The sequence below is a fragment of the Schistocerca gregaria genome, chromosome 6 (genome assembly GCF_023897955.1).
Source record: "Schistocerca gregaria isolate iqSchGreg1 chromosome 6, iqSchGreg1.2, whole genome shotgun sequence".
Taxonomy (NCBI): Eukaryota; Metazoa; Arthropoda; class Insecta; order Orthoptera; family Acrididae; genus Schistocerca; species Schistocerca gregaria.
In genome coordinates this window covers 542,201,751-542,225,214 of record NC_064925.1, presented here as the reverse complement: position 1 = coordinate 542,225,214, position 23,464 = coordinate 542,201,751, and the positions used below count along the sequence as shown (strand labels likewise).

Below are 23,464 nucleotides of genomic sequence, written 5' to 3'. Positions count from 1 at the left end.
ATCGAAATGTTTGTGAACAGTGGTGAGTACGTTATATTCTAAACTTATCGGATTAATTGATATTCATGTGTCACAATTAGCCGCTATACGTTTTAATAGCTTTTATTTTTTACTGTTATTCCGAAGGTACCAGTTCTACGTCGACTGTATGATGCTGCCGGGAATACCAGATCTAAACGAAGCAAGCCTCAATAAACTGCTGAAAATGGCATCAGGCTTAAAGTTTTCGCCTCCAAGGGACAGTCTCGACAGGGTAAACTGATTTGAAATGTTCCTGAACTAAATGTTTCCGTTAGTTTAGTTACATATTTACACACTCTACTATCACCACTCCTGAGGTTCAGTATACCCTCGTAGAATGACTTTTGTCCTATGTACACTAGATCTGAAGACTCTCAGTCTCTCTTACATTAGGTTATTGTTAAAAACATAATTATTTACTTGGCATTGTTATTGGTTGGATTCTTAACTACAGAAAGAATTTGATTTTAAAGGTGGACTATGCGACTGATCTGTGAAGTATTGCTATACCAAGAACGGAATTCAACTTTTTGCTCACAGCTGGTTTTTTTTCTTTCTTCTTCTACTTCTTCTTCTCCTCTGACATTTGGACTGACTTGTCCAATTAGTAGTAGGGGAACTACATTAGAGCTTGGACTCCAAATCACAGTGCACCTTAGCATTTCTCACATTAACATCATTTGCCAGAGACGAAGGAGGCGGTGACAGAAAATACCTGAACCGACCGGAGATCGAATTCCCAAAACACTGGATTCGTAACTTGGCATTTACAGTCTTCCTTTTTTCGCCGAAAACGAATAGAAAAAAAAGGATGAGTTGAAATAGAACATCATCTTCTCTTCTGGTGGTTTATTACTGCGAAACGCAATGGAACACTCAACTCCTGATAAATGTAACTCAAATTCTCTTTGAAAATAAAATATTTCAGTCGTCTTGTGCTAATTCTTGGTAACCAAACGTTCGTAGTGGAGATTCTATCTGAGATTAAAATCTGTTGGAACTGTGGAAATTCATTTAAAGTGACGCCAGTCTAAAACCCGATAACTGTTCTTAAAACAAATCTTCCTGGCAATGCTATTCTTGACCTAAACGTCCTAGGATGCTAAAACTTGGTTATGAAATTAAATCTCTACTTGCACATTAAAGGAAAAGCATTCACTCATAACGAAGACTGTAAAACAAAAGTTTTCTTGAGACCAAGACGCTGCTTAAAGGCGTAAAAATCTTCGACTGAAATCAGCTTTGATTACCCGTTCGATTACTGGCCGAAAGAAACTTGACAGAGACCGCGCCGCGAACCCTCTTCATGTAACTAAAATTTACTCATTCCGAAAATTTTCATGTTGCGCTTACAATAACTAGGATTAAGTTAACTGGAACACCTTTTCTAAATTAGCGATTTAAATGCAGGTGCCTTCCTTATACTGTCCGAATCTTGCGTTACCAACCACATCTGCAAGCATCACCAAGTCACGTATCCATTGTTTTACAACTTTTTCTCAAGTCTACATTTTACTGAACCACTGTCCGCTATAATCATATCCTTCAGAAGTCATTCCGTGTCCACTTGTAGCAATAATTATCCGAAGAGAGTAACTTTAATCTCATGTCTTTTGATTACTTTCTTTAGTCCGAAATACTAAGCCCATATTGCGAAACAAAAGATTTCCCATTTTATTCTCGCTCATTTTAGAAATCGTCCAGAGCTGCTGACCCTCAAGTTGTAGCTACTGTCTTCATAGCAAAGACTACAAAATGTGCAGTATCCAGATGGTTTTTCGTGAGGGAGTTCTTCCAACCCGGTAGTAAGGTATCTTCGATTTGTAGGCAATTCCACGATGTTCTTGTAATGAGCGCTAATACATCATAGTTTCAAACCTGAAAGCTATCTTCGCAAGTAAAATGGTGCACCACGGCAAACCGAGGAGTCTGTTAAACACATTTTAAAACTTTCTTTTTTCCTTACTCATGATTAATACGGTTACGTTTGTATGAAAGAAGGATTATACATTTTTGACCGTACCTGTGCCAATTTCGGGTACTGATTTTCAAGATCCGCGGGTGCTCTGGGGAAACTGGAATGGATTTTTCGTACGTCTAAATAGTACTGACAGACGTAACTAAATCCAGCTATTCTTAGGAGAAGAAAAACTTCTTAGCCAAGATCGCAATAAAACACTGCATTGTGGATGAACGCTTTCGGTAAAACTATGTTACCATCATCAGATCTTCGTACTGGTTATTATAAACATCTTGTTTCGGCACTGGACTCGCATTCGGGAGGACGACGGTTCAATCCCGTTTCCGGCCATCTTGATTTAGGTTTTCCGTGATTTCCCTAAATCACTTCAGGCAAATGCGGGATGGTTCCTTTGAAAGGGCACTACCGATTTCCTTCCCCATCCTTCCCTCACCCGATCTTGCGCTCCGTCACTTATAACCTCGTTGTCGACGGGACGTTAAACACTAATTTCGTCCTCTTGTTTCGGATGCGCATGAAATCTTTCTATTAAATCTCCAGGTGCACAACATATGACGTGAATGATGTGTTCGCACGTCAAATGTAAAATTTATAATTACCGTGTACACAAATCGCCTGCTTGGGGTGGTCATCCACAATGCAGTGTTTTATTGTGATCGTGGCTAAGAATTTTTTTCTTTTCCTGAGAAAGTAAATACATATCGCCCCTTCATACTTAATATGAGTAAACTAATGAACCCAGATATTCTGTTATTGATGTCCGTCGGTGGTTCTACAGTGCAGTATTAGAAAGTTATATCATAAAACTGTTTTCTTCATCTGTTAGCATTTTGTGCACTCTGCAGAGATAGTGTCAGTTTACTTCGAGACTACACAAACCTAAATCCCCTTTTTTTTCTACATTCAGTGTTGCCCTGCTCGTAAACAACCTTGACTTCGCATAGCTTGTCTGACACCTGTTGGTTGCTTACTAGAACACTTGCATTACCAATGTAGGAGTTTGTCGCTGTCCTCAACGCCTAAGAAGTAATCTCGGCATCACAAGTCTCCATTGCGAATGTGTTCAACGTAGCGAATAACACGCGATAGCTGCATGCGTTAAAGGCTTTTATCCTGCTGGGAGACGAGACAATCCATTATTGTTTCGTTGAATGCGGTCGGCCGCTGACGGATGCACAACCGCATTCACTCTCTCTCTTCCTCGACCGACAGAAACGGACATCCACGCATGTCTCTCTTCAAATTACCAAAGATGAGAAAATCACACGGTTCCACGGAGGCCGAATGGCACTGTGGGGGCGGGCTTTATCGCGCAACAGGATGATTCCATCCGACAGCATTCCCGTACGTTTTGCCTTGATAGTGCGTAGCAGTTTCTGCAAAGTGTCTTCACAGCGCGCGAGATTCACGCACGAGGAACTCGACGAGCAGAGGGCTCCTGCTGTCGAAAAAGAGGTCACTATTAATAGTCTTTGGGCAGCGCGTGACGTCATCTAAGGATTACACTGTCACCACTGAATGTAGGTAGGTGAAACAGATTTGAGTTGTACCATTGCTAGCAGTTTAGCATTTTTGTGGCCAAATTTAGCATGTTTTAAAATAATGCGGTATGAAAAAGTTAATCAAAGATAATTTATTTTTTGTTCAAAACATAAAAATACATTATTACGATTGTCTTAGTTTGCACCGTTCCGCCACACTGTTTTATTAACATTCGACTTGCCGTGTAGTGTCATAACATCACACTTGTCGGACATTCTTAATAGTTTGTTGTAGTTGCTTGGGGGAATCCCAGACAGGACAGAAACTTTATAGTAGAGCCAGACGGGAGATTATTTGTTAATTTTTTGTTCGATTGCAACTAATTAGTACGTAATGGTTATGTCGGATTAATGATCATAATTCACTAGTAATATTTTGACAATTACCACGAAATACAGTAAAGTTCAGAGTGCACGTTGATATACAAGTTTGAAGACTAGCCTAAACAAATCGAAAGCTACTCCACGAAAATATACTGTAAGTATTGCTAGTACAATATTGTGGCTGAAATCTGCTCTTTAAAAGAACATCTTCCATCTTGAAGACACGTCAAAGCCTTATAACCATTGAAACGTCAAAGAAAGATTGATTTCCCAAAAATAAAATTACTTGACCATGCAAAACGCAGAAACCATGCTAGCCGTATTTATGTGTTTGCAAATTTCTATTTTGACGACTGACCATTTGTCCCAATTAATGTTAAAAAAGTTAAGCATCCAATGTTTATCCTTATTTTTAACTAATTCAGGTACCATAAAATATTAAAAATGCATTGTTCGTTCGTATTTTTAACCGAAAATTATATTTAAGTTTTGTTTCAGATAGATTTTAAGATAGTATTTACCTACATGTCACGATATCTCCTACCGACACAAGCTAATTAATGTTTTCTGTTCCTTTCATAGGGTGATACATAGACGTGGGTACGATGATACACTGTGAACACAAACTACCTTACTAATATCCTTCGCCCTCCTACCACTGGCGAAGAAGTTCCAAACGTTTATACTCGGGTTGTTTTGCATTGAGTTTACAGTTCTGATTTAAGCCCAGTTCTCTGAAGTATATCAAGTTCAAATTTATATTTAATGACTTTAGAAGTTTCGGAGGGTGTTTCAATGGTAAAACTATCTGCCCAGTTATCCAAAGGAAATAAATATCACCGTAAGTTACGAAATGTACCTCTGAACAGTAATTTTCGTCTACATGCGGTTCTTGATCATGATGCTGAAACAGAAAAAGTGGCAGTATCTATCTCTACATCTCTGTAAACTACCATGAAGTGCATGAAAGAGGGTACGTCCCACTGTATCGGTTATTAGGGTTTCTTCCCGTTCGATTAACGTACGGAGCGCTGCAAGAACGAATGCCTTTGTGCGTCCAGTGCACTCTTCGCCAAATAATAGTAGTAATAATAATAATAATAATAATAATGTCAGTAGGCCATTATATTAACTGATAACTTTAAAGAAACAGTAGGCTTGTTATTAAAATTACAGTATTATATAACAATGAATTTCTTCAATATGATAGAATGGTTGTTTGAGTGCTTGTTCTGGTAAATAATTTGTGCCTCATGAGGCCATAGCTGTTAAGTAAGGTTGACAATCTGCGGTAAACAGGTACATTACACACCTTAAATACTTTTTGATAACTTATTGCAATTATAATTATATAGTTATTTACAAGTACAAACTGCTGCTTTCATTTGTTCCTTTAGTGGCGTCATTTTGACAGTAATAGCAGCTCCAGCTAGTTTCATTTTATTTATCCAGGGATCCTCTCTCAAAGATGTAGGATTTGATGTAATGCAATGAAAACAAATAGTTCAAAATATAGCCTACATAGTTAATGAATGTATAATTATATGTTTTTATGGCAGGCTGAAGCCACTATTGTGGCGTTTTCCCGAAATGATTTAGGGAAACCACAGAAAACCTATATCAAGATGACTGGACAGACAAAACTCCATCCTCCCGAATATGAGGTCATGGTCTTAAATTTCAATGCTTTGTTAAATAGGCCTGTATTGTACAATGTTCTTTTAATTACATCAGATAACTTATAGTATTAAACATAGTTTTGCACAGCATTACTCCAAACCCTGTAATAAGGATACCCACTGGTGACTCCTGGCCCATGAATGTGCTGATATGGTTCTTGCACTCCCTCCAATATGTTCGGGAAACTGACTCCAGCCTCATAATCGTGCAGCGATGCTCCTTGCATATCTTAATGTCCCCTCTTCACTCCACCTGCAAAAGTCAGTATCCCACCATGGTGAGTGATAGGACATTACTATTATGCACCTGATATGGTGGCAGGGATAAAATACAGGGAGCGAAAGGCCATTTACAATTTGTACAGAAACCAGTTGGCAGTTTTTATAGTTGAGAGGCATGAAAGGGAAGCAGTGGTTGGGAAGGGAGTGAGACAGGGTTGTAGCTTTCCCTGATGTTATTCAAACTGTATACTGAACAAGCAGTAAAGAAAACAAAAGAAAAATCTGGATTAGGTATTAAAATCCATGGAAAAGAAATAAAAACTTCGAGGTTCGTTGATGACATTGTAATTCGGTCAGAGACAGCAAAGGACTTGGAAGAGCAGTTGAACGAAATGGACAGTGTCTTGAAAGAAGGGTATAAGATGAACATCAACAAAAGCAAAACAAGTATAATGGATTGTAGTCGAATTAAGTTGGGTGATGCTGAGGGAATTAGAGTAGGAAATGACACACTTAAAGTAGTAAAGGAGTTTTGCTATTTGGGGAGCAAAATAACTGATGATGGTTTGAAGTAGAGAGGATATAAAATATAGACTGGCAATGGCAAGGAAAGCGTTTCTGAAGAGGAGAAATTTGTTAACATCGAGTTTAGATTTAAGTGTCAGAAAATCATTTCCGAAAGTATTTGTATGGGGTGTAGCCATGTATGGAAGTGAAACATGGACAATAAATAGTTTGGATAAGAAGAGAATAGAAGCTTTCGAAATGTGTTATTACATAAGAATGATGAAGATTAGATGGGTAGATCACTTAACAAATGAGGAGGTATTGAACAGAATTGGAGAGAAGAGGAGTTTGTGGCACAACTTGACTAGAAGACAGGATTGGTTGGTAGGATATGTTCTGAGGCATCAAGGGATCACCAATTTAGTATTGGAGGCCTGCGTGGAGGGTAAAAATCGTAGAGGGAGACTAAGAGATGAATACACTAAGCAGATTCAGGAGGATGTAGTTTGCAGTAGGTACTGGGAAATGAAGAAGCTTGCACAGGATAGAGTAGCATGGAGAGCTGCATCAAATCAGTCTCAGGACTGAAGACCACAACAACAACAACGTCATCAACATCGTGCACTATAAATCTTGGCAGAAGATTTTCTTGTAAAAGCATTGTATTGTGATCAGGTGTTGTAATGTGACAGTGTGTTGTCCCTTTTCATTTGGCCAATTAATCATTACTCTGAGTTCTCTCACTAATATTTAATTGAGCAGTCTGTGTTAGCTTCCTTTTTAAACAGGTGTGGTGTAGTAGGACTAATCTTTTTCATCTCATTTGACAGTTTGTATTTATGTATAAAAATGCAACCTGCATATGTTTGTGGTTGCAAAACTCGAAAACTAAGTCAGTCAACTGACTTGAATTGCAAGTTTTTATCTTCCTATTTTTTCATAAATATAATAATAAATAAATATGTAACATATAAGAGGGAAAAGTCCCAAAATTCTAAAAAATTCTTTTCCAGTTTACTTCAGATTTTTACATGTTAGTGTAAGAAACATTTGGATGATATTTTTTAAACAACAATGTAGATGTTTTCTGGTAAAACTGACTGCAAAGAAGAAAATACTCTGCTTTAAAAATTTGCTAATTTGTTTCCTTTGTCGCAGGTAGTTTCAACTACGATAGCAGGACATTTAAATCATCAGAGAAACTGTTTCTCCCAATATGTATTCTTTCTTATAATATGTTTTTAAACATGAATTGTTCATACAACAATGTGCAGTTTTGTTGTCTTCCTCACATATTGTTTTTACAGAAAGCAGGAAAATTGTATTTATGGCGTATCAGCTTCTGTTTGGAATTCTACTACAGAATCTGAATTGGCAATAACAGTAAACAAAGCTCAAGGTCAGAGGAAGGAGGGAGAGAGGAGATGGATAGAGGAGTGGCAGGAAATAGAAATAGACATAGAGAGCAGAGAGTAGTAGAGGGGCAGGAGGAGACGGAGAGATTGGAGGGGGGGGGGGGGGAGGAGGAGAAGGAGATGGACGAAGAGAGTGGGAGGAGGAGGTAAGACACGGACAGAGGGGACAATGTGATTAGAATGTATATCCATTTCCCATACTTATTAGAAACTTGTGCTTTCACTTTTCTTTCTTTTCCATTCAGCCAGACTGAGCCACAGCTGTGCATGGCTGGGTACAGTTGGTAGTATTAAATAATTTTAATCGATGATAGGAAAAGCTGTTTGGGTTTCTTGTTTTTGCTTGGTAAATATAAATGCAATTTGGCTCTTCTTCCATGATTGTGTAGGACTAGTACTGAAATACATTGTAACATTTTCCCTAATTTGCATGACGGATTGTTAAAAGTACTAGCTTGGAGCAGTAAGAATACATAGTTTTTTAAATAGTTTCTGTACATTTAGCCCAACTACTGCTTTTGATTATAATTCTTATCGCCCAGTAAAAGAGTCCTCTAAGGGCCTATTGTATGTAGGAATAGTATGTCATCACAGGACATTGGCTATTACAAAGTAATGCTATTCTTTTTTGTTGACAGTATCTTTGTATATTTGTTCCGTGTTAATTGACAGTCAACTTTGTCAGTTGCACAATTTATAAAGTAGTCATTTATATTTACCATGATGGAATTGTGTTTCCTCTTTATTTTGAAGCAGATACTGTTTGTTTTCTTTATGTTCATTCTTAATTAATTACATATAGCCCATGTGTGAACATCCTTGAAAGTTATTTGTCTTTTCTAGAAGGAGTTCCGATGTTTTATGAGTGATTATGATGATGATGTTGTCGACAAAGAAACTTTTCCTTTGTATCTTGTACTGTCTGGAAGGTCATTGCAGGGTGTCTCATACTTTTTGGGTCAAATTGAAAGAGGTGATACTGAGTCCACAACCAGTTATATTGAGATACTTATTTCCTGCATCCCTGATTGACTGGTCCATGTTACCTACTGTAGCAGCAAGATGTGCTGCCGCAGTTCTTGGAAACTGTAGCCTTGTTGTCCATGAAAGGCTGTGGTTTCAACACAACAGAGCACCAGCCCATTTTAATGTTAATCTGTTCGTGCGTCTGTACAACATGTATACTCCTTGTTGTATTGTAAGGGATGGGAAGTCCTGTGCCATCGCCTGTGGGATCGCTGGATCTCAAATCTCTGGACCTTTTCTTTTGGGGTTACATCAAGATGTTGGTATATGAAACCCCCATAGAAACGAACCCTTGTAGAAACGGTTGAAGATCTGGTTGCTAGGGCCCAAGGTGTCTGTCTTCTGGTACAACAGACAAAAGGGTACTTTGAGAGAGCACAGCAAAATGTCATGCACCATTGGCATGCATACATTGAGGCTTGTGGTGATTACTTTGAACAGTTACTGTGAGCTACGTTGTAGTTATGTGGTATGCACTATGTACATCTACATCTACATGATTACTCTGCAATTCACATTTAAGTGCTTTGCAGAGGGTTCATCGAACCACAATCATACTATCTCCCTACGATTCCACTCCCGAACAGCACACGGGAAAAACGAACACCTAAACCTTTCTGTTCGAGCTCTGATTTCTCTTATTTTATTTTGATGATTATTCCTACCTATGTAGGTTGGGCTCAACAAAATATTTTCCCATTCGGAAGAGAAAGTTGGTGACTGAAATTTCGTAAATAGGTCTCGCAGCGACGAAAAACGTCTTTGCTTTAATGACTTCCATCCCAACTCGCGTATCATATCTGCCACACTCTCTCCCCTATTACGTGATAATACAAAACGAGCCGCCCTTTTTGCACCCTTTCGATGTACTCCGTCAATCCCACCTGGTAAGGATCCCACACCCCACAGCAATTTCTAACAGAGGACGAACGAGTGTAGTGTAAGCTGTCTCTTTAGTGGACTTGTTGCATCTTCTAAGTGTCCTGCCAATGAAACGCAACCTTTGGCTCGCCTTCCCGACAATATTATCTATGTGGTCCTTCCAACTGAAGTTGTTTGTAATTTTAACACCCAGGTACTTAGTTGAATTGACAGCCTTGAGAATTGTACTATTTATCGAGTAATCGAATTCCAAAGGATTTCTCTTGTAACTCATGTAGATCACCTCACACTTTTCATTATTTAGCGTCAACTGCCACCTGCCACACCATACAGCAATCTTTTCTAAATCGCTTTGCAAATGATACTGATCTTCATATGACCTTACTAGATGGTAAATTACAGCAAGTATGTTGAGATAAAAAACCAGTAGTCAGAAATACATATTTATTGTGTTATGGACGTTGTACAGGGGCGATGTACTTAAGGACAATATTGTGGAAATGGAAGAGGATGTAGATGAAGACGAAATGGGAGATAAGATACTGTGTGAAGAGTTTGACAGAGCACTGAAAGACCTAAGTCGAAACAAGGCCCAGGGAGTAGACAACATTCCATTAGAACTACTGACGGCCTTGGGAGAGCCAGTCATGACAAAACTCTACCATCTGGTGAGCAAGATGTATGAGACAGGCGAAATACCCTCAGACTTCAAGAAGAGTATAATAATTCCAATCCCAAAGACAGAAGGTGTTGACAGATGTGAAAATTACCGAACTATCAATTTAATAAGTCACAGCTGCAAAATACTGATGCAAATTCTTTACAGATGAATGGAAAAACTGGTAGAAGCCGATTTCGGGGAAGATCAGTTTGGATTCCGTAGAAATATTGGAACACGTGAGGCAATACTGACCCTACAACTTATCTTAGAAGATAGATTAAGGAAGGGCAAACCTACGTTTCTAGCATTTGTAGACTTCGAGAAAGCTTTTGGCATTGTTGATTGGAATACTCTCTTTCAAATTCTAAAGGTGGCAAGGGTAAAATACAGGGAGCGAAAGGCTATTTACATTCTGTACAGAAACCAGATTGCAGTTATAAGAGTCGAGGGACATGAAAGGGAAGCAATGGTGGGGAAGGGAGTGAGACATGGGTGTAGCCTATCCCCGGTGTTATTCAATCTGTATATTAAGCAAGCAGTAAAGGAAACAAAAGAAAAATTCGAACAGGTATTAAAATTCATGGAGAAGAAATAAAAACTTTAAGGTTCGCCGATGATATTGTAATTCTGTTAGAGACAGCAAAGGATTTGGAAGAGCAGTTGAACGGAATGGACAGTGTCTTGAAAGGAGGATATAAGATGAAAATCAACAAAAGCAAAATGAGGATAATGGAATGTAGTTGAATTAAGTCGGGTGATGTTGAGGGAATTAGATTTGGGAATGAGACACTTAAAGTAGTAAATGAGTTTTGCTATTTGTGGAGTAAAATAACTGATGATGGTCGAAGTAGAGAGGATGTAAAATGTAGACTGGCAGTTGCAAGGAAAGCATTTCTGAAGAAGAGAAATTTGTTAACATTGAGTATAGATTTAAGTGTCAGGAAGTCGTTTCTGAAAGTATTTGTATGGTGTGTAGCCATGTATGGAAGTGAAACATGGAAGATAAATAGTTTGGACAAGAAGAGAATAGAAGCTTTCGAAATGTGGTGCTACAGAAGAATGCTGAAGATTAGATGGGCAGATCACATAACTAATGAGGACGTATTGAATAGAATTGGGGAGAAGAGTTTGTAGCATAACTTGACAAAAAGAAGAGACCGGTTGGTAGGACATGTTTTGAGGCATCAAGGGATCACAAATTTAGCATTGGAGGGCAGCGTGGAGGGTAAAAATCGTAGAGGGAGACCAAGAGATGAATACACTAAGCAGATTCAGAAGGATGTAGGTTGCAGTACATATTGGGAGATGAAGAAGCTTGCACAGGATAGAGTAGCATGGAGAGCTGCATCAAACCAGTCTCTGGACTGAAGACCACCACAACAACACATGGACGTACACAGTGGACATCACATTGTCCAAGATCATCTGATAGGTCCTTATTTGCTGCTTCCCCATTTGACTGGTCCATGTTACCTGGTGTTTCTGCAAGTTATGGTGTTGCAGTTGTTGGAGACTATACCTTTGTTGTCTGTGAAAGGATACAGTTTCAACTTGACGGTGCACCAGCCCACTTTAATGTTAATCTCTGCAAGCACCTGTACGACATGCACCCTTGTCGTTAGGTGGAAAAGGGATGGCCTCTTCCGTGGCAGCACAATCACTGACTCTCACACCTCGGGACTTTTTCCTCTGGGGTTTCATCAAGTTGTTGGTATAGGAAACTACTTTATAAACGGATGAAGAACTAATTGCAAAGGCCCGAGCTGCCTGTCTTCTGGCACAATAGACACCAGGTAGCTTTGAGAGAGTACATGTTGTTGCAGGACATTTCACATATAAATGTTACAAACTTTGTTAATGTTTATTGTACAACTCTAAACTAAAACTGCCCCAGCAGGCCTCAGAAGGCCCAGTGGTACCAACTGACCATGGACAGCCAATAGACGTCACTGGATGCAGATGTGGTGGAGCATGTGGTCAGCATACTGCTCTCCCGGCTGTTGTCAGTTTTTGCGACTGGAGCCACTACTTAGCAATCGAGCAGCCCCTAAATTGGCCTCACAAGGGATGAGTGCAGCCCATTTGCCAAAAGTGCTCGGCAGACCTGGACGGCCAACTTTGTCATTAGATTTTTTGTAACTGGTTCAAATGGCTGTGAGCACTATGGAACTTAACTTATGAGGTCATTAGTCCCTTAGAACTTAGAACTACTTAAACCTAACTAATCTAAGGACATCACACACATCCATGCCCGAGGCAGTATTCGAACCTGCGACCGCAGCGGTTGCGCGGCTACAGTCTGTAGCACCTAGTTTCACTCGGCCACTCTGGCTGGCTTTTGTAACTCTGCTGGAACTGATTTCACTGTTTTCAGTGAATGTATGTAACCTCGCTATGCAGCTCAGCATCCATCACCATGTGCTTGCTCAGTTTCCCTCATTTCTGCCATGCAGAAATCGAGGCAATTTCTGCTTTCAGGCGTGTCAGGTACTTACTCATCTCTGTGTTCAGCTTGCTGTGGCCCCTGACTTTCCTGTCTGGCCTGGCCACTGTACAGCAAGATGCCAGCCATATATTACTCAGTTAAATTTTCCATCCTTTGATCAGTATGTTTATAAGAACTGCTGTCTGTACTTCACACAACTCCAGTTTGTGTAATATTAGCTTGCTTCATATGACACAGAGTAGCACCAGTCTTCAGGTGTTTAATGTCAATTTCTTTACATGCGTACTTGTAGTACCAAACCATTTGTTATCATCTGTGTTGTGGATTGTTCAGCATGAGTATTATATGTTCCAGTTACATTAATGTGACCACCACCTATGTTTGATGTTAATGTGCAATGACCGTTCACAGATAAGCAGTGGCAGCACTAGCTATGGAGGGTTAAACAAATCATATCAGTGATGTGGAAATCTGCAGGGGTTCGCATACTGCAGGAACAGAGTGATTTATTTTACATCCAAAAGGGCACGATCATTGGCTATCGGGCCAAAGGTGGAAGGATTTCTGAAGCAGCTAAGTTTCTAAATTGTTTGCTTGTCACTGTGGTTCAAGAATATCATGTGTTGCAAAATTATACTATCCCAAATCGGTGCTGAGGAAATTGTGGTGCACCACAGGCCATAGATGACAGTTGTGAACAATGGCTGTGGACATGAGTGCAAGCAAGTAGATGTGTGACGTTTGAGCATGTGACCACTCAGATGAACCAAGGGGCTACCAGACCAGCAGTGTCTTCTCGAGAACTGTTCAGTGAGCGTTGCTGCATATGGGTCTCCGCAACAGGTATCTGCTTTATGCACTCATACTGACTGCTGTTCAATGATGAAGACTGTAATTTGCATGTGAATATCACAACTGGATATCAGCTGAGTGGCAGAAGAGGGCATTTTCAGATGAATCATGTTTTATGCTCTGTCGGACATATAACCTTTGTTGTGTATGGTGCGAAAGTCTGAAATTTGAGGTGACAGCCTGGAGAAGTGAGTGTTATGGTCTGTGGAGTGTTTTTGTGGCATTGCCTATTTGATCACATCATTCTGAAAGGCACAGTGGATCAATGGAGGTTTACTTCAAACCTTGGGGACCGTATCCACCCGTGCATTGAGTTCATTTTTCCTCAGCATGATCTACCAGCACGAGACACTTTTTTTTTCCTGAGTAATGTCTACCAGCAGGACAATGCAATTTGACACAGAGCTCGAAGTGTATGTGCATGGTCCCAGTCGCACCAGGATGAGTTTACCATACCCCCAGGCCACCAAACTCCCCAGATTTAAATCCTATTGAGAATCGGATTGTTCATGCTGTGGATCCTCAACCTAGAAACCTAGTGCAGCTGGCCATGGCACTGGAGTCAGCATGGCTCCGTTGTTAACTTCCAGAATGGTATGGACTCTCTTCGTGCATGTCTCAGAGCGGTCTTCACTGTAAAAGCTGGTTACTCAGGCTTTTGACAGGTGGTTACATTAATGTGAGTGGACCGTATAATACTCATATCTCATCGGTGGGCTTGCAGTGTATTATTGTCAACTCTGCTGCATCCATGCTTGTACTTCTCATTGTAATTAACATCCCTTCACTGTGTTTCTGTGTGTAGTTCATTGTTTCTATCAAGTAGAGATGCCCTATCTGTTGTATTAGCATTACTGCAGTCCCTCTTCAGGCTACATAGGTACAGCCAGCAATCTTGTGCATCTACCACTAGCGAAACCATCTGACAAAATACCATAAAATTCTCAAATAAGTGATTGCTATGATAAGCAGACACACGACTCCCAGTGATCACGCTATGTTAACCCTTGCTGCAGTCATCATATATCCATTGTGCATTGCTTTCAATTGAAGTTAATTAAGACAACTAGAAACAAAAACATACATATTTAAATACAAACATCTGCTTACCTCCTCTGTTTCCCACACACTACGAAGTTCCACATAACCATATTAAACATATGCATGTCGCCAAACCATTGTTCATGAAGGTGATAACATATACCTAAATTTTCAGTCCATTATTTAAATGACCCAGTTTATATGAACAATCCTAGTAAATTTGGAAATTTTATTCAGCACATGTACTGATACAGCTCGTTTTATCATAAGGTATTGAGTAAGATGTTTGGCTACTGTAATGATTTGGTCAGTATATTGATGTCAACAGAAAAGGCCTATTCATCGTTCATTGGAAAATTAAGATCTGTGGGAGATCTTTTCAGCTTTAAGCACAGATGTTGCATTAACATACATGGTTATTCTGCATTTGTGCAATATGTAATGTGTGAAACAACACCTCATTTTCATGACGAAGTACAGAATCAGAACATTTCTATGCTGGACAGCTGGCAAGAATTCGACAAGAAGAAGAAATTAACACTTTTCATGGGAAGAATTCTCAGTAAGTGGTGTGGTTATTCTTAACAACATTAGTTAATAGTCAAGATTGAACAGCAGTGCTGAAGGTAACTATACCATACTGCAAATGAAGATGATATGATTAGTTGATGAGCAACTGTTAAATCCTCTGATTACAGTTACTATAAACAAGAATTTTAGTAGTCAGAAAATTTTCACCTATCACACCAGAAGGCACTCACCACACCAGAAGGGTTGTCATGCCATCAGTTCCATGACAGCTTCACAGCAGTCATTGCAATCACACCTGTGGCTCTTCAGCTGACAGTGTTGGCTTCATCTGTTCTCTAGCCTCCAGTCTGCTGCAATATTGCCCGATTTTTGTAGTCTCTCCTCAGTAACACAAACTTCTGATCACCCCAAAATAGAAAGTCTAAAGGAGTGCAAGAATTTGCTCAAGAATGTAAATGACACAATAATTTGAATTGCATTAACACACATTTATTCTTCACTAAGCTGAATTATTACGAACAGTGACTAGTAGTTTGTCGACTATTTTCATAATATTAGCACACTGAAAGACACCAACTTGTACAATTAGAGTGGTGAAGCTAATTGTCCTTTTGTGTCAGAAAATAAAGTTCATATCTACGTTAAAATATTACATTTCACACTTGACACAGTCCTGTAGTAATTTATTAGAGAAAAAATACTATGTGGTAATTTAATTAAGCCTGTCCATAATGAACTTTCCTGTCAAAAAATCACTAATTTCATTGACAGTAATCAGCCATACCACGTAATAAGCATAGTTTAGTAAAAATGTTTGTTGATTTAGGTTACAGAAAACATTCAAAAGTTACTAAATATTAAAGTTCTTGAGTTCGAAGTTTTTGGTGCGCATATTTTCTCGTGCTGCATGTGCATAGTAGTGGTTTGACTCAGTGCTGAAAGCTCACCCAAATTTGTGAGCTTTCAAACTGCAAACTGCTGGTTCTGAGCAAAGTTTGGTAACTTATAGACAGGAGTAAGAATGAACTTATTTCCTAAATTACATTATGCATTGAAAATCAGCTAGGCTGGATTTCACTGTTTTTGATGAACTACAAGAACTAAAGTGATTTTGGTTTATAAAAAAAGTTTATTGGTCACAAATTCAGAAATATACATTGACACTATTATTTTTATACAGTGTGGATCCCCTGGTTTACCTTTATGATGCAGATTTTAATAAATTAACATGATTATTATGTAGTGAGTTAGTTAACCAATGCTGTACGTCATTTTGTCCAGAAAAATTAGAGTAACAAAAGTATGTAGCTGAGGATCAAAACCTAACAGTGAAGAACTCTGCAATGGGAAATGGGGCTGCTTGTGAACTTAGTTTAATTATTTCATAAGATAATTAGTTCCATATAAGTGAAAAGATGCTACTGGAAAGTTGGAGTGCTTATCTGTACAGTGGCATATGTTTCTACATGGAATTGTACTGATTAGCTCACAAAATTTTCACATACTGAACTGTAGTGCTAGGTTTAATTAACCATAACTGAATCATCATGCTCTATAGCCAAACTAATGGTATCAGCGAAATCAGTGTAGTTTGAAGAATAAACAATAATAAATATATATGGAGAAAAGCATAATTGTGCTTCTGGAATATCAGTACTTATGCCACATGTTACTTATAAAACAGTATTAAAAATAAAGAATTAGAGAAAGGAAAAAATAGTTATTAGCAGCAGTCAAAGACATAGCAGGTGTGGAGAATCCACCATGCTACATTGCAAGTCATACAGTATCCAGCATTGATTGGGCTATCCATGAGCCTTGTAACCTGGTGAGCACCACAAGAAATTTGGTGACCTGTATTGTCCCACTGAAGTAGTTTTGTGCTTGATTATAGTGATGGTGTTTGTGTTGTGTGAACTGCAGGTGATCTGAAATGAAAGTTTGTGGGTGTAATATGGTGGTATGGTTGGTACTACTACAGTAATAATATAATTTTAATTATAAAAAACAACATTATCGAAAGATGCTACTCACCATATAGTGGAGATGTTGAGTTGCATACAGGCACAACAAAAAGACTGTTAACAGGTAAGTTTTTGGTCAAAAGACTTCCTTCTGAATTAGACAACATACACATATTCATGCAAACACTACTTACTCACACATGACCAATTTCTCTGGCTGCTGAGGCAGCTTATTTGTTTTGCAGTCTTTTTGTTGTGCCTGTCTGTGATTCAGCATCTCCACTGTATTGTGTGTCCAGAGGCCTAGACAATTTGTTTGGACATCCAATCCCTAAGTAACTCATGGAATGGAATGCAATTACTGCTCTACACTGGACGAGCCAAACCAATTGCGGCATACTGCATGATTTATGTTAACAAAACTGTGAAACGAAATTAATCATCACATGACACTAATTTGTTACTACCTAATCATGGGAAGATGAGCGCACAGGCATAAATTTAGTGGCTGAGCTGCTAACTGAGAGGTTGTGATGGTTGCTTTGTGTGCTTATGAATGCATCTAATGATTATTTGGGAGGCTTAAGGAAACAGTCAGTGAATAATGTAAAAGAATACACGACTAAAGTGCTTAAATAAAAATGGAAGCAAAGTTAATGAACCTTCAGGATTTAATGTAGACTAACCACACTATTAGATTTCATTGTCAGTTTATTCACATGTGATAAAAATTTACGTTGAATAGTGGCCTTACACATGATAATGTTACTCTCAGTGCTATAAATGAAATAAAAAAACAACTATCCTGTCTGAGCATATACAGGCAATGACTAATGTATGCTGAAGCAATGTGCAGGGCATAAAATTGTTAATCTGAACAGTCCTAATGTTTAACGAGTTCACTCAATTCTATTGCAATAGCTGATGCTTTAAATTATAGCTCAGCAAACTGGACACAGTGCTGTCACTTTAACACGTTGCTCATAGGTGACACCAAACCTCACCATCTTACTCCACTAAGAACAGCATCCAAAGAAGATCCCTCTGCCACTTCAGCTTGCTCCCTTCTCAACTCTCTCACATGACTAACACTGTAGTCATGTTAGCTCTAAAGTTCTGGTGTTCTAGAATATTATTTTAACTTACAAGATTTTTTTTAACATATTCAATTTCAAAGAGATAAGAATACATCTTTACAATTAATTAGCATCCCACTATAACACAGACTAGTTTTAGATACAGCTGAAACTGTATTTTCAGATAATTGTTTTACATTACAAATCAAAATTGCAGGAATCTAGTAAAATTCATATACAGTATTTAGTCTTCACATTCCTGGAGTACTGCTCCAATCAGCTAACCTTCTTACAACATGATATTACCCAACCTTGACTTAAAATACATATAAATAAATTGGGATAGTAAGGTAACTTATTGGCAGAACACTAGGAAAATGCAGTTAATATGCAAAGGAGATTGCTTACAGAATACTTGTGTTACCCATCCTAAAATATACATTAAGTGCATGGGACACACACACCATATAGTACTAACATGTAATACTGAACATATACGAAGAAGGGCAGCAATTCTACCCCCATGTTGTGTAACCTGTTGGAGAGGGTCATGCAGATGTTGAAAAACCTGATTGACTGATTCTTAAGGATAGACTTCAACTGTTCCTCAAAAGCCTAATCAAAATGTTTCAAGAACCAGCATTCAGTGAGGAATCCAGAAATATAGCAAAATTTTGTATTTACCAATCCCATAGGTGACTTGAAGCACTCTCACGTGCATTATAAGCAAATGGAACAGGAAGAAGCCCTCCTAAATAGTACATTGGGAAATACCTTCTCCAGTGTCATTCACATTGTTTTTCAGAATATAGATGTAGATGAATATATTATGCAGAACATTTGTAACTTCTGAAAATTCTCAAAATATTCCCTTATTCACATGATACATGTTTCTGTACAGTAATATTATTGCTTAAGCCACGTGAAGCAAAAATATGGATTACACCTGATGCTATGGAATGAAAATTGTTTTTCGTGGCATTTAAGATTTGAAAATTCAAAGTATTTCACAACACATTGCACAAGTTTTGTTAGAATCAACAAAAAAAATCCCATTAAATTTTACATAAAATTTTAGGATCTAGGTTTTCAAGGTGAATATATCGGAGACAATGCAAGTCAGCTTAAAAAAATAAATGTATGGATTTTGCAAATAGCTGGTTCCATGATACTTTCTACACTATCATGCAAAAGGTGAACAATGTAGTGAAATTAACCACAGAGATAGTGAAAATATAGAAGTGCAACAAAGCATTTTTTACATAGGGTGGGTAACAATGTGCAATAGTTTGATAACTTTCCAACTCATAATCTTTAGATAAAATTTCCATAGAAACTCTGTATTCTCATATTAAATATATTACAAATCAACACTCCATCCACTGAACTAAGATGTCAACACTTTGTGATGTGAGAGAGCACTGAGAATCTAAGAGAAATTTAAATACAGTTTCAGGAAAAGTATACTGTTACGTCACTCACACTGGATGTGTCACCATGAGATATTCCAAAACTGGCTTAGAAACTACTGATATAGTGCAACAGCATTCTGTTAAATAGTTGTTGATGACCTAGATAGTAATAATAATAATAATAATAATAATAATAATAATAATAACTCAGTGTAGCTCAGTGGCCTGGTGCAAGTGTCTCAGTTGGATGCCACTTCAACAACTTGGTATCCCTTCCATTCCCGCTGAATCTTTATATCAATGAGAGGTGAATGCTAGATTAATGGTAGACTGAAAATTCCGTGGTCTGAGCAGGATTCTATCCCACAACCTTTTCATTCCCAGGCAGTGGCTTACCGCTAGACTACTGGGCCTGACTTTGCAAAATAGATAATTGCCAATGTTTTGACTGTTTAATAACATATTGAATTTGACTCTGAACATCGGGCATCCCGGAAGAAAGTAGTCATCAAATTGGAATGTATTTTATATATTTTAAGATACAATGAAAATGCTTGGGTGCATCATAACCCATCTCTTAACATGTTTGTCATTGTATAATGAATGCATAAGGAAGCAATTTTTTGCTCTCTGTAATTGATCTCTCATCCTCTTGCAGTTCATTTAAGAGCTTGGTTCATAATCATAAAATAAGTAAATTTAGATTCTTCACACTTACATTGTGTTCTTACTTTGTTTACTACGAGAGATTATTTGGCCTTGTTGTTTTGTGTGTGTGTGTGTGTGTGTGTGTGTGTGTGTGTGTGTGTGTGTGTGTGTGTGTGTGTGTGTGAGAGAGAGAGAGAGAGAGAGAGAGAGAGAGAGAGTTTTAATTTGCTCTGCTTTTTCATGTCATAGCTGGAACTTGAAATAAGGAATGATTACAAGAGAACAATGTGTGAACTCAGCTTTCGTCACACTATTCAACTATATCCAACTACCTATGCTTATGTGAGACCACCAGAACAGCAACAGTATACTGTGCCAGTGAAGGGTAAGTCTATAAAATAAGACATTTTTTCAACAATGTTCTTTTATTTGTAACACTGTTGCTGTGAGTACGTAGGGCTAGTTTGAGTCTGCAGTTCTTGATATTAATCTTAATAGGTCTATCAAATTCCATAACTAGGTCCATATTGGCTATGTAGCATATATTTTTGGATACTAAGTAAAGTAAATAGAGCTTGTTCAAATGACAAATGGCTACGTCTTCCCAGAACACTTTTTTTTCTTTTTTAATATTATTTTGAAAATTAGTATATCATTGCACACCTATTTTTTGGAGCAAACCTTCTTGATCATCTTTTGGTTTGGCTTTTATCGAATTCTCTGTATAGAAGATCATATATAATATCAAAAATCAACTCCTGTCAGAGCCAACCAACTGAATTTATCCTGTTGGTGTTTTCATTACGGTTGCATTTAATTGAGTGGGCTGTAAGATTCTGTTGGGAAATGGAATTCTCAAGGCAGTAACAGAATTCTTTGTATGTGTAGAAGTTCTGCCTTCATTAGAGAAAGGTCTCCTTGACAAATCACAACCCAGGGATAAAACTAAACTTGAAATGACGAAACATAGCATATGGAGTCTCTCATAGTTCAGTATGGGGTGTTTTCCTGTTCTTAACATACACCAGTGAGCTGTCTAAGACTTTCTAATGACATAATCATAGTAACTGTAGGTCTAAATCAGCCATACCTGATGTAGCCTGGATGATGGCTGAACAGGTGTATAAGTGACTGATAGCAAAAGCTTTATTGCTTCCTGTTTTGATGTAGCCTACCACAAATTCCTCTACTGCGCTAACCTCTTCATATCAGAGTAGCACCTGCACTCGGTGTCCTCAATTATTAGTTGACTGTATTGCTTGCACAAGAAGCTCAGCTTTAGACGGCCTCCCACCATCGTCATGCTCTCCAACCCACCCCAATTTTAATGATGTAGAGTGGCCATAATGACTAGCCATGGGAGGCTAAGTAGTTGTAAACATTGCCACCCCCCAACCCACTTCCGGCACACGCTACTGTCACCTGCAACCTCCCTTATAAATTGAACATAGTAGCTTAGATCAATCTTTGAATCAACAAGGTGTCTCTGGAGTTGGAGCCAATTTGATCTCCCATACTCCCTTGAGCACCCACTCCCTCCCTATGGTGGAATTCTGTGCTAAAATATGCGCATGCAATCATGTGCAGCCACTTGCCTGTTTTCTCTGAAAGCCTTCAGACCCCACCATTTGGTACAGTGTTTGATTATTACTTGTTGGAAGATTTTGTTCTTTTTGGTATTCACTGTGGACTGATCTAAGCTTATGACAACTTTGCTGTGTTACAGATTTTGTCCCTTGCCAACCTTCACTAGGTGAACTTGATCATTACTGACCACTAGGAACTGGGATTTGTTCCACTGATACCTGTGTCACAGAACACTGAGTGATGTACCGCAGATACCAACATCAAGTAGGATCATAAGCTGGCGATGACCATTACTTATACTGAACAGGGGGAGTCATGTCCACATACAAGTCTGTCAACAACACTTAACGTTAGTGGAACCATCAACCAGCTGTCCACCTAAATGTATAGCCACTATAAAATTGTGGCTAAGGGCAGAATTAACCACTCAGTTGTGTAACATACTGCTGATTACAACTTGCCAATATGCATAGCTTCAGTGACTGTTTCTCAACCCATACCTTCTGATTTAGTAATGTCATTTTTAAGAATTGTGATACACATGTATTGTTTGTGCTTAGTTTTTTGTGTATGATAATCATTGTTTATTTTATTTCAATTGAGCTCTTGTTTTAATCAATGTGCTAAGCTTTCACAGTGAACCTCCCACTCTGCATTTGTCTAACACTGCTAACAGTAATCAGTTTATCAAGCACAATATTTTAGGTATTGGTACTGCAGGCATTGTCATTAACTTCATGTTTTTCACTTTACAGGATGCATCGGCACTGGCATGAATGATTTTATTGGTAAAAAAAGTAACTTACCGCAGCTTACAATCTATGCAATACCTGAAAGCTATCACGCTATGCTGCATATAGTTGAAGAGTGCGACAAGGTTGCTAATATGAACCTCTTCACATCTGCATTTGGAAAATTTGTGCCACTTGAAGAATTTGAATCTACTCAGACTCATACTACTGAAAATGTATGTACAGTAGTCATTATATAAACCTCATATGTGTTGGGTCACTGTGTTCTTACAATTGTAAAAATTGCACTCCAAAGATAATGAATTTTTTCATGAAGTGATGGTGACATTTTCCACCAGCGTTTTAAATTCTTTTGGGCTCTCTTATTGGTAACATCATAAACACACACTACTAGTTTCTGCTCACACTGGCATTTTTAATTGTAAAAGTTCGTCAACAAGTACGTCATAATGAGCAGGGTATAAATTTCACTAAATCTGTTGTACTGCATGCCAGAAAGCTAAGTCCGTATTTGTATTTCTGCATCTACATGCATATCAATGGAAGTGTGTGGCAAAGGGTATTTGTCATTGAAACACTTTTAAGAGTTTCTTGTCATTTCATTTGTGTGTGGCTTGCTAATGCCTCTGCGCATGCTGCAGTTAGTCTAGTCTTGTCTTTGCATCCCCTATAGTAGCAATGCGAAGGGAACTGAAGTATGTATATATAGATTCTTCTCTTAATATGGATTCTTGAAAACCTTGTAATTAATCTTTTGTGGGATAACTGATATTTATCATCACACATTTGCCAACTCTGGTTATTCATCATTTCATTGACACTCTCCTGTGAATCAAACTTGTGGCTATTCATATTGCCCTTATTTGTGTACAACTGATAGCTTCTATGAGTCCTAT

At 38.3% G+C, this 23,464-nt stretch overlaps 1 protein-coding gene across 1 annotated transcript in view; it reads left to right on the top strand.

Annotated features, from left to right (window-relative positions):
* LOC126278931 (dynein axonemal heavy chain 1-like) overlaps window positions 1-23,464 on the top strand; it is an 825,957-nt gene that overhangs the window by 29,183 nt on the left and 773,310 nt on the right. The window contains 3 exon segments of the mRNA XM_049979209.1: window positions 127-253; window positions 20,479-20,614; window positions 22,572-22,783. Of these exon segments, the coding sequence (XP_049835166.1) occupies window positions 127-253; window positions 20,479-20,614; window positions 22,572-22,783 (475 nt within the window).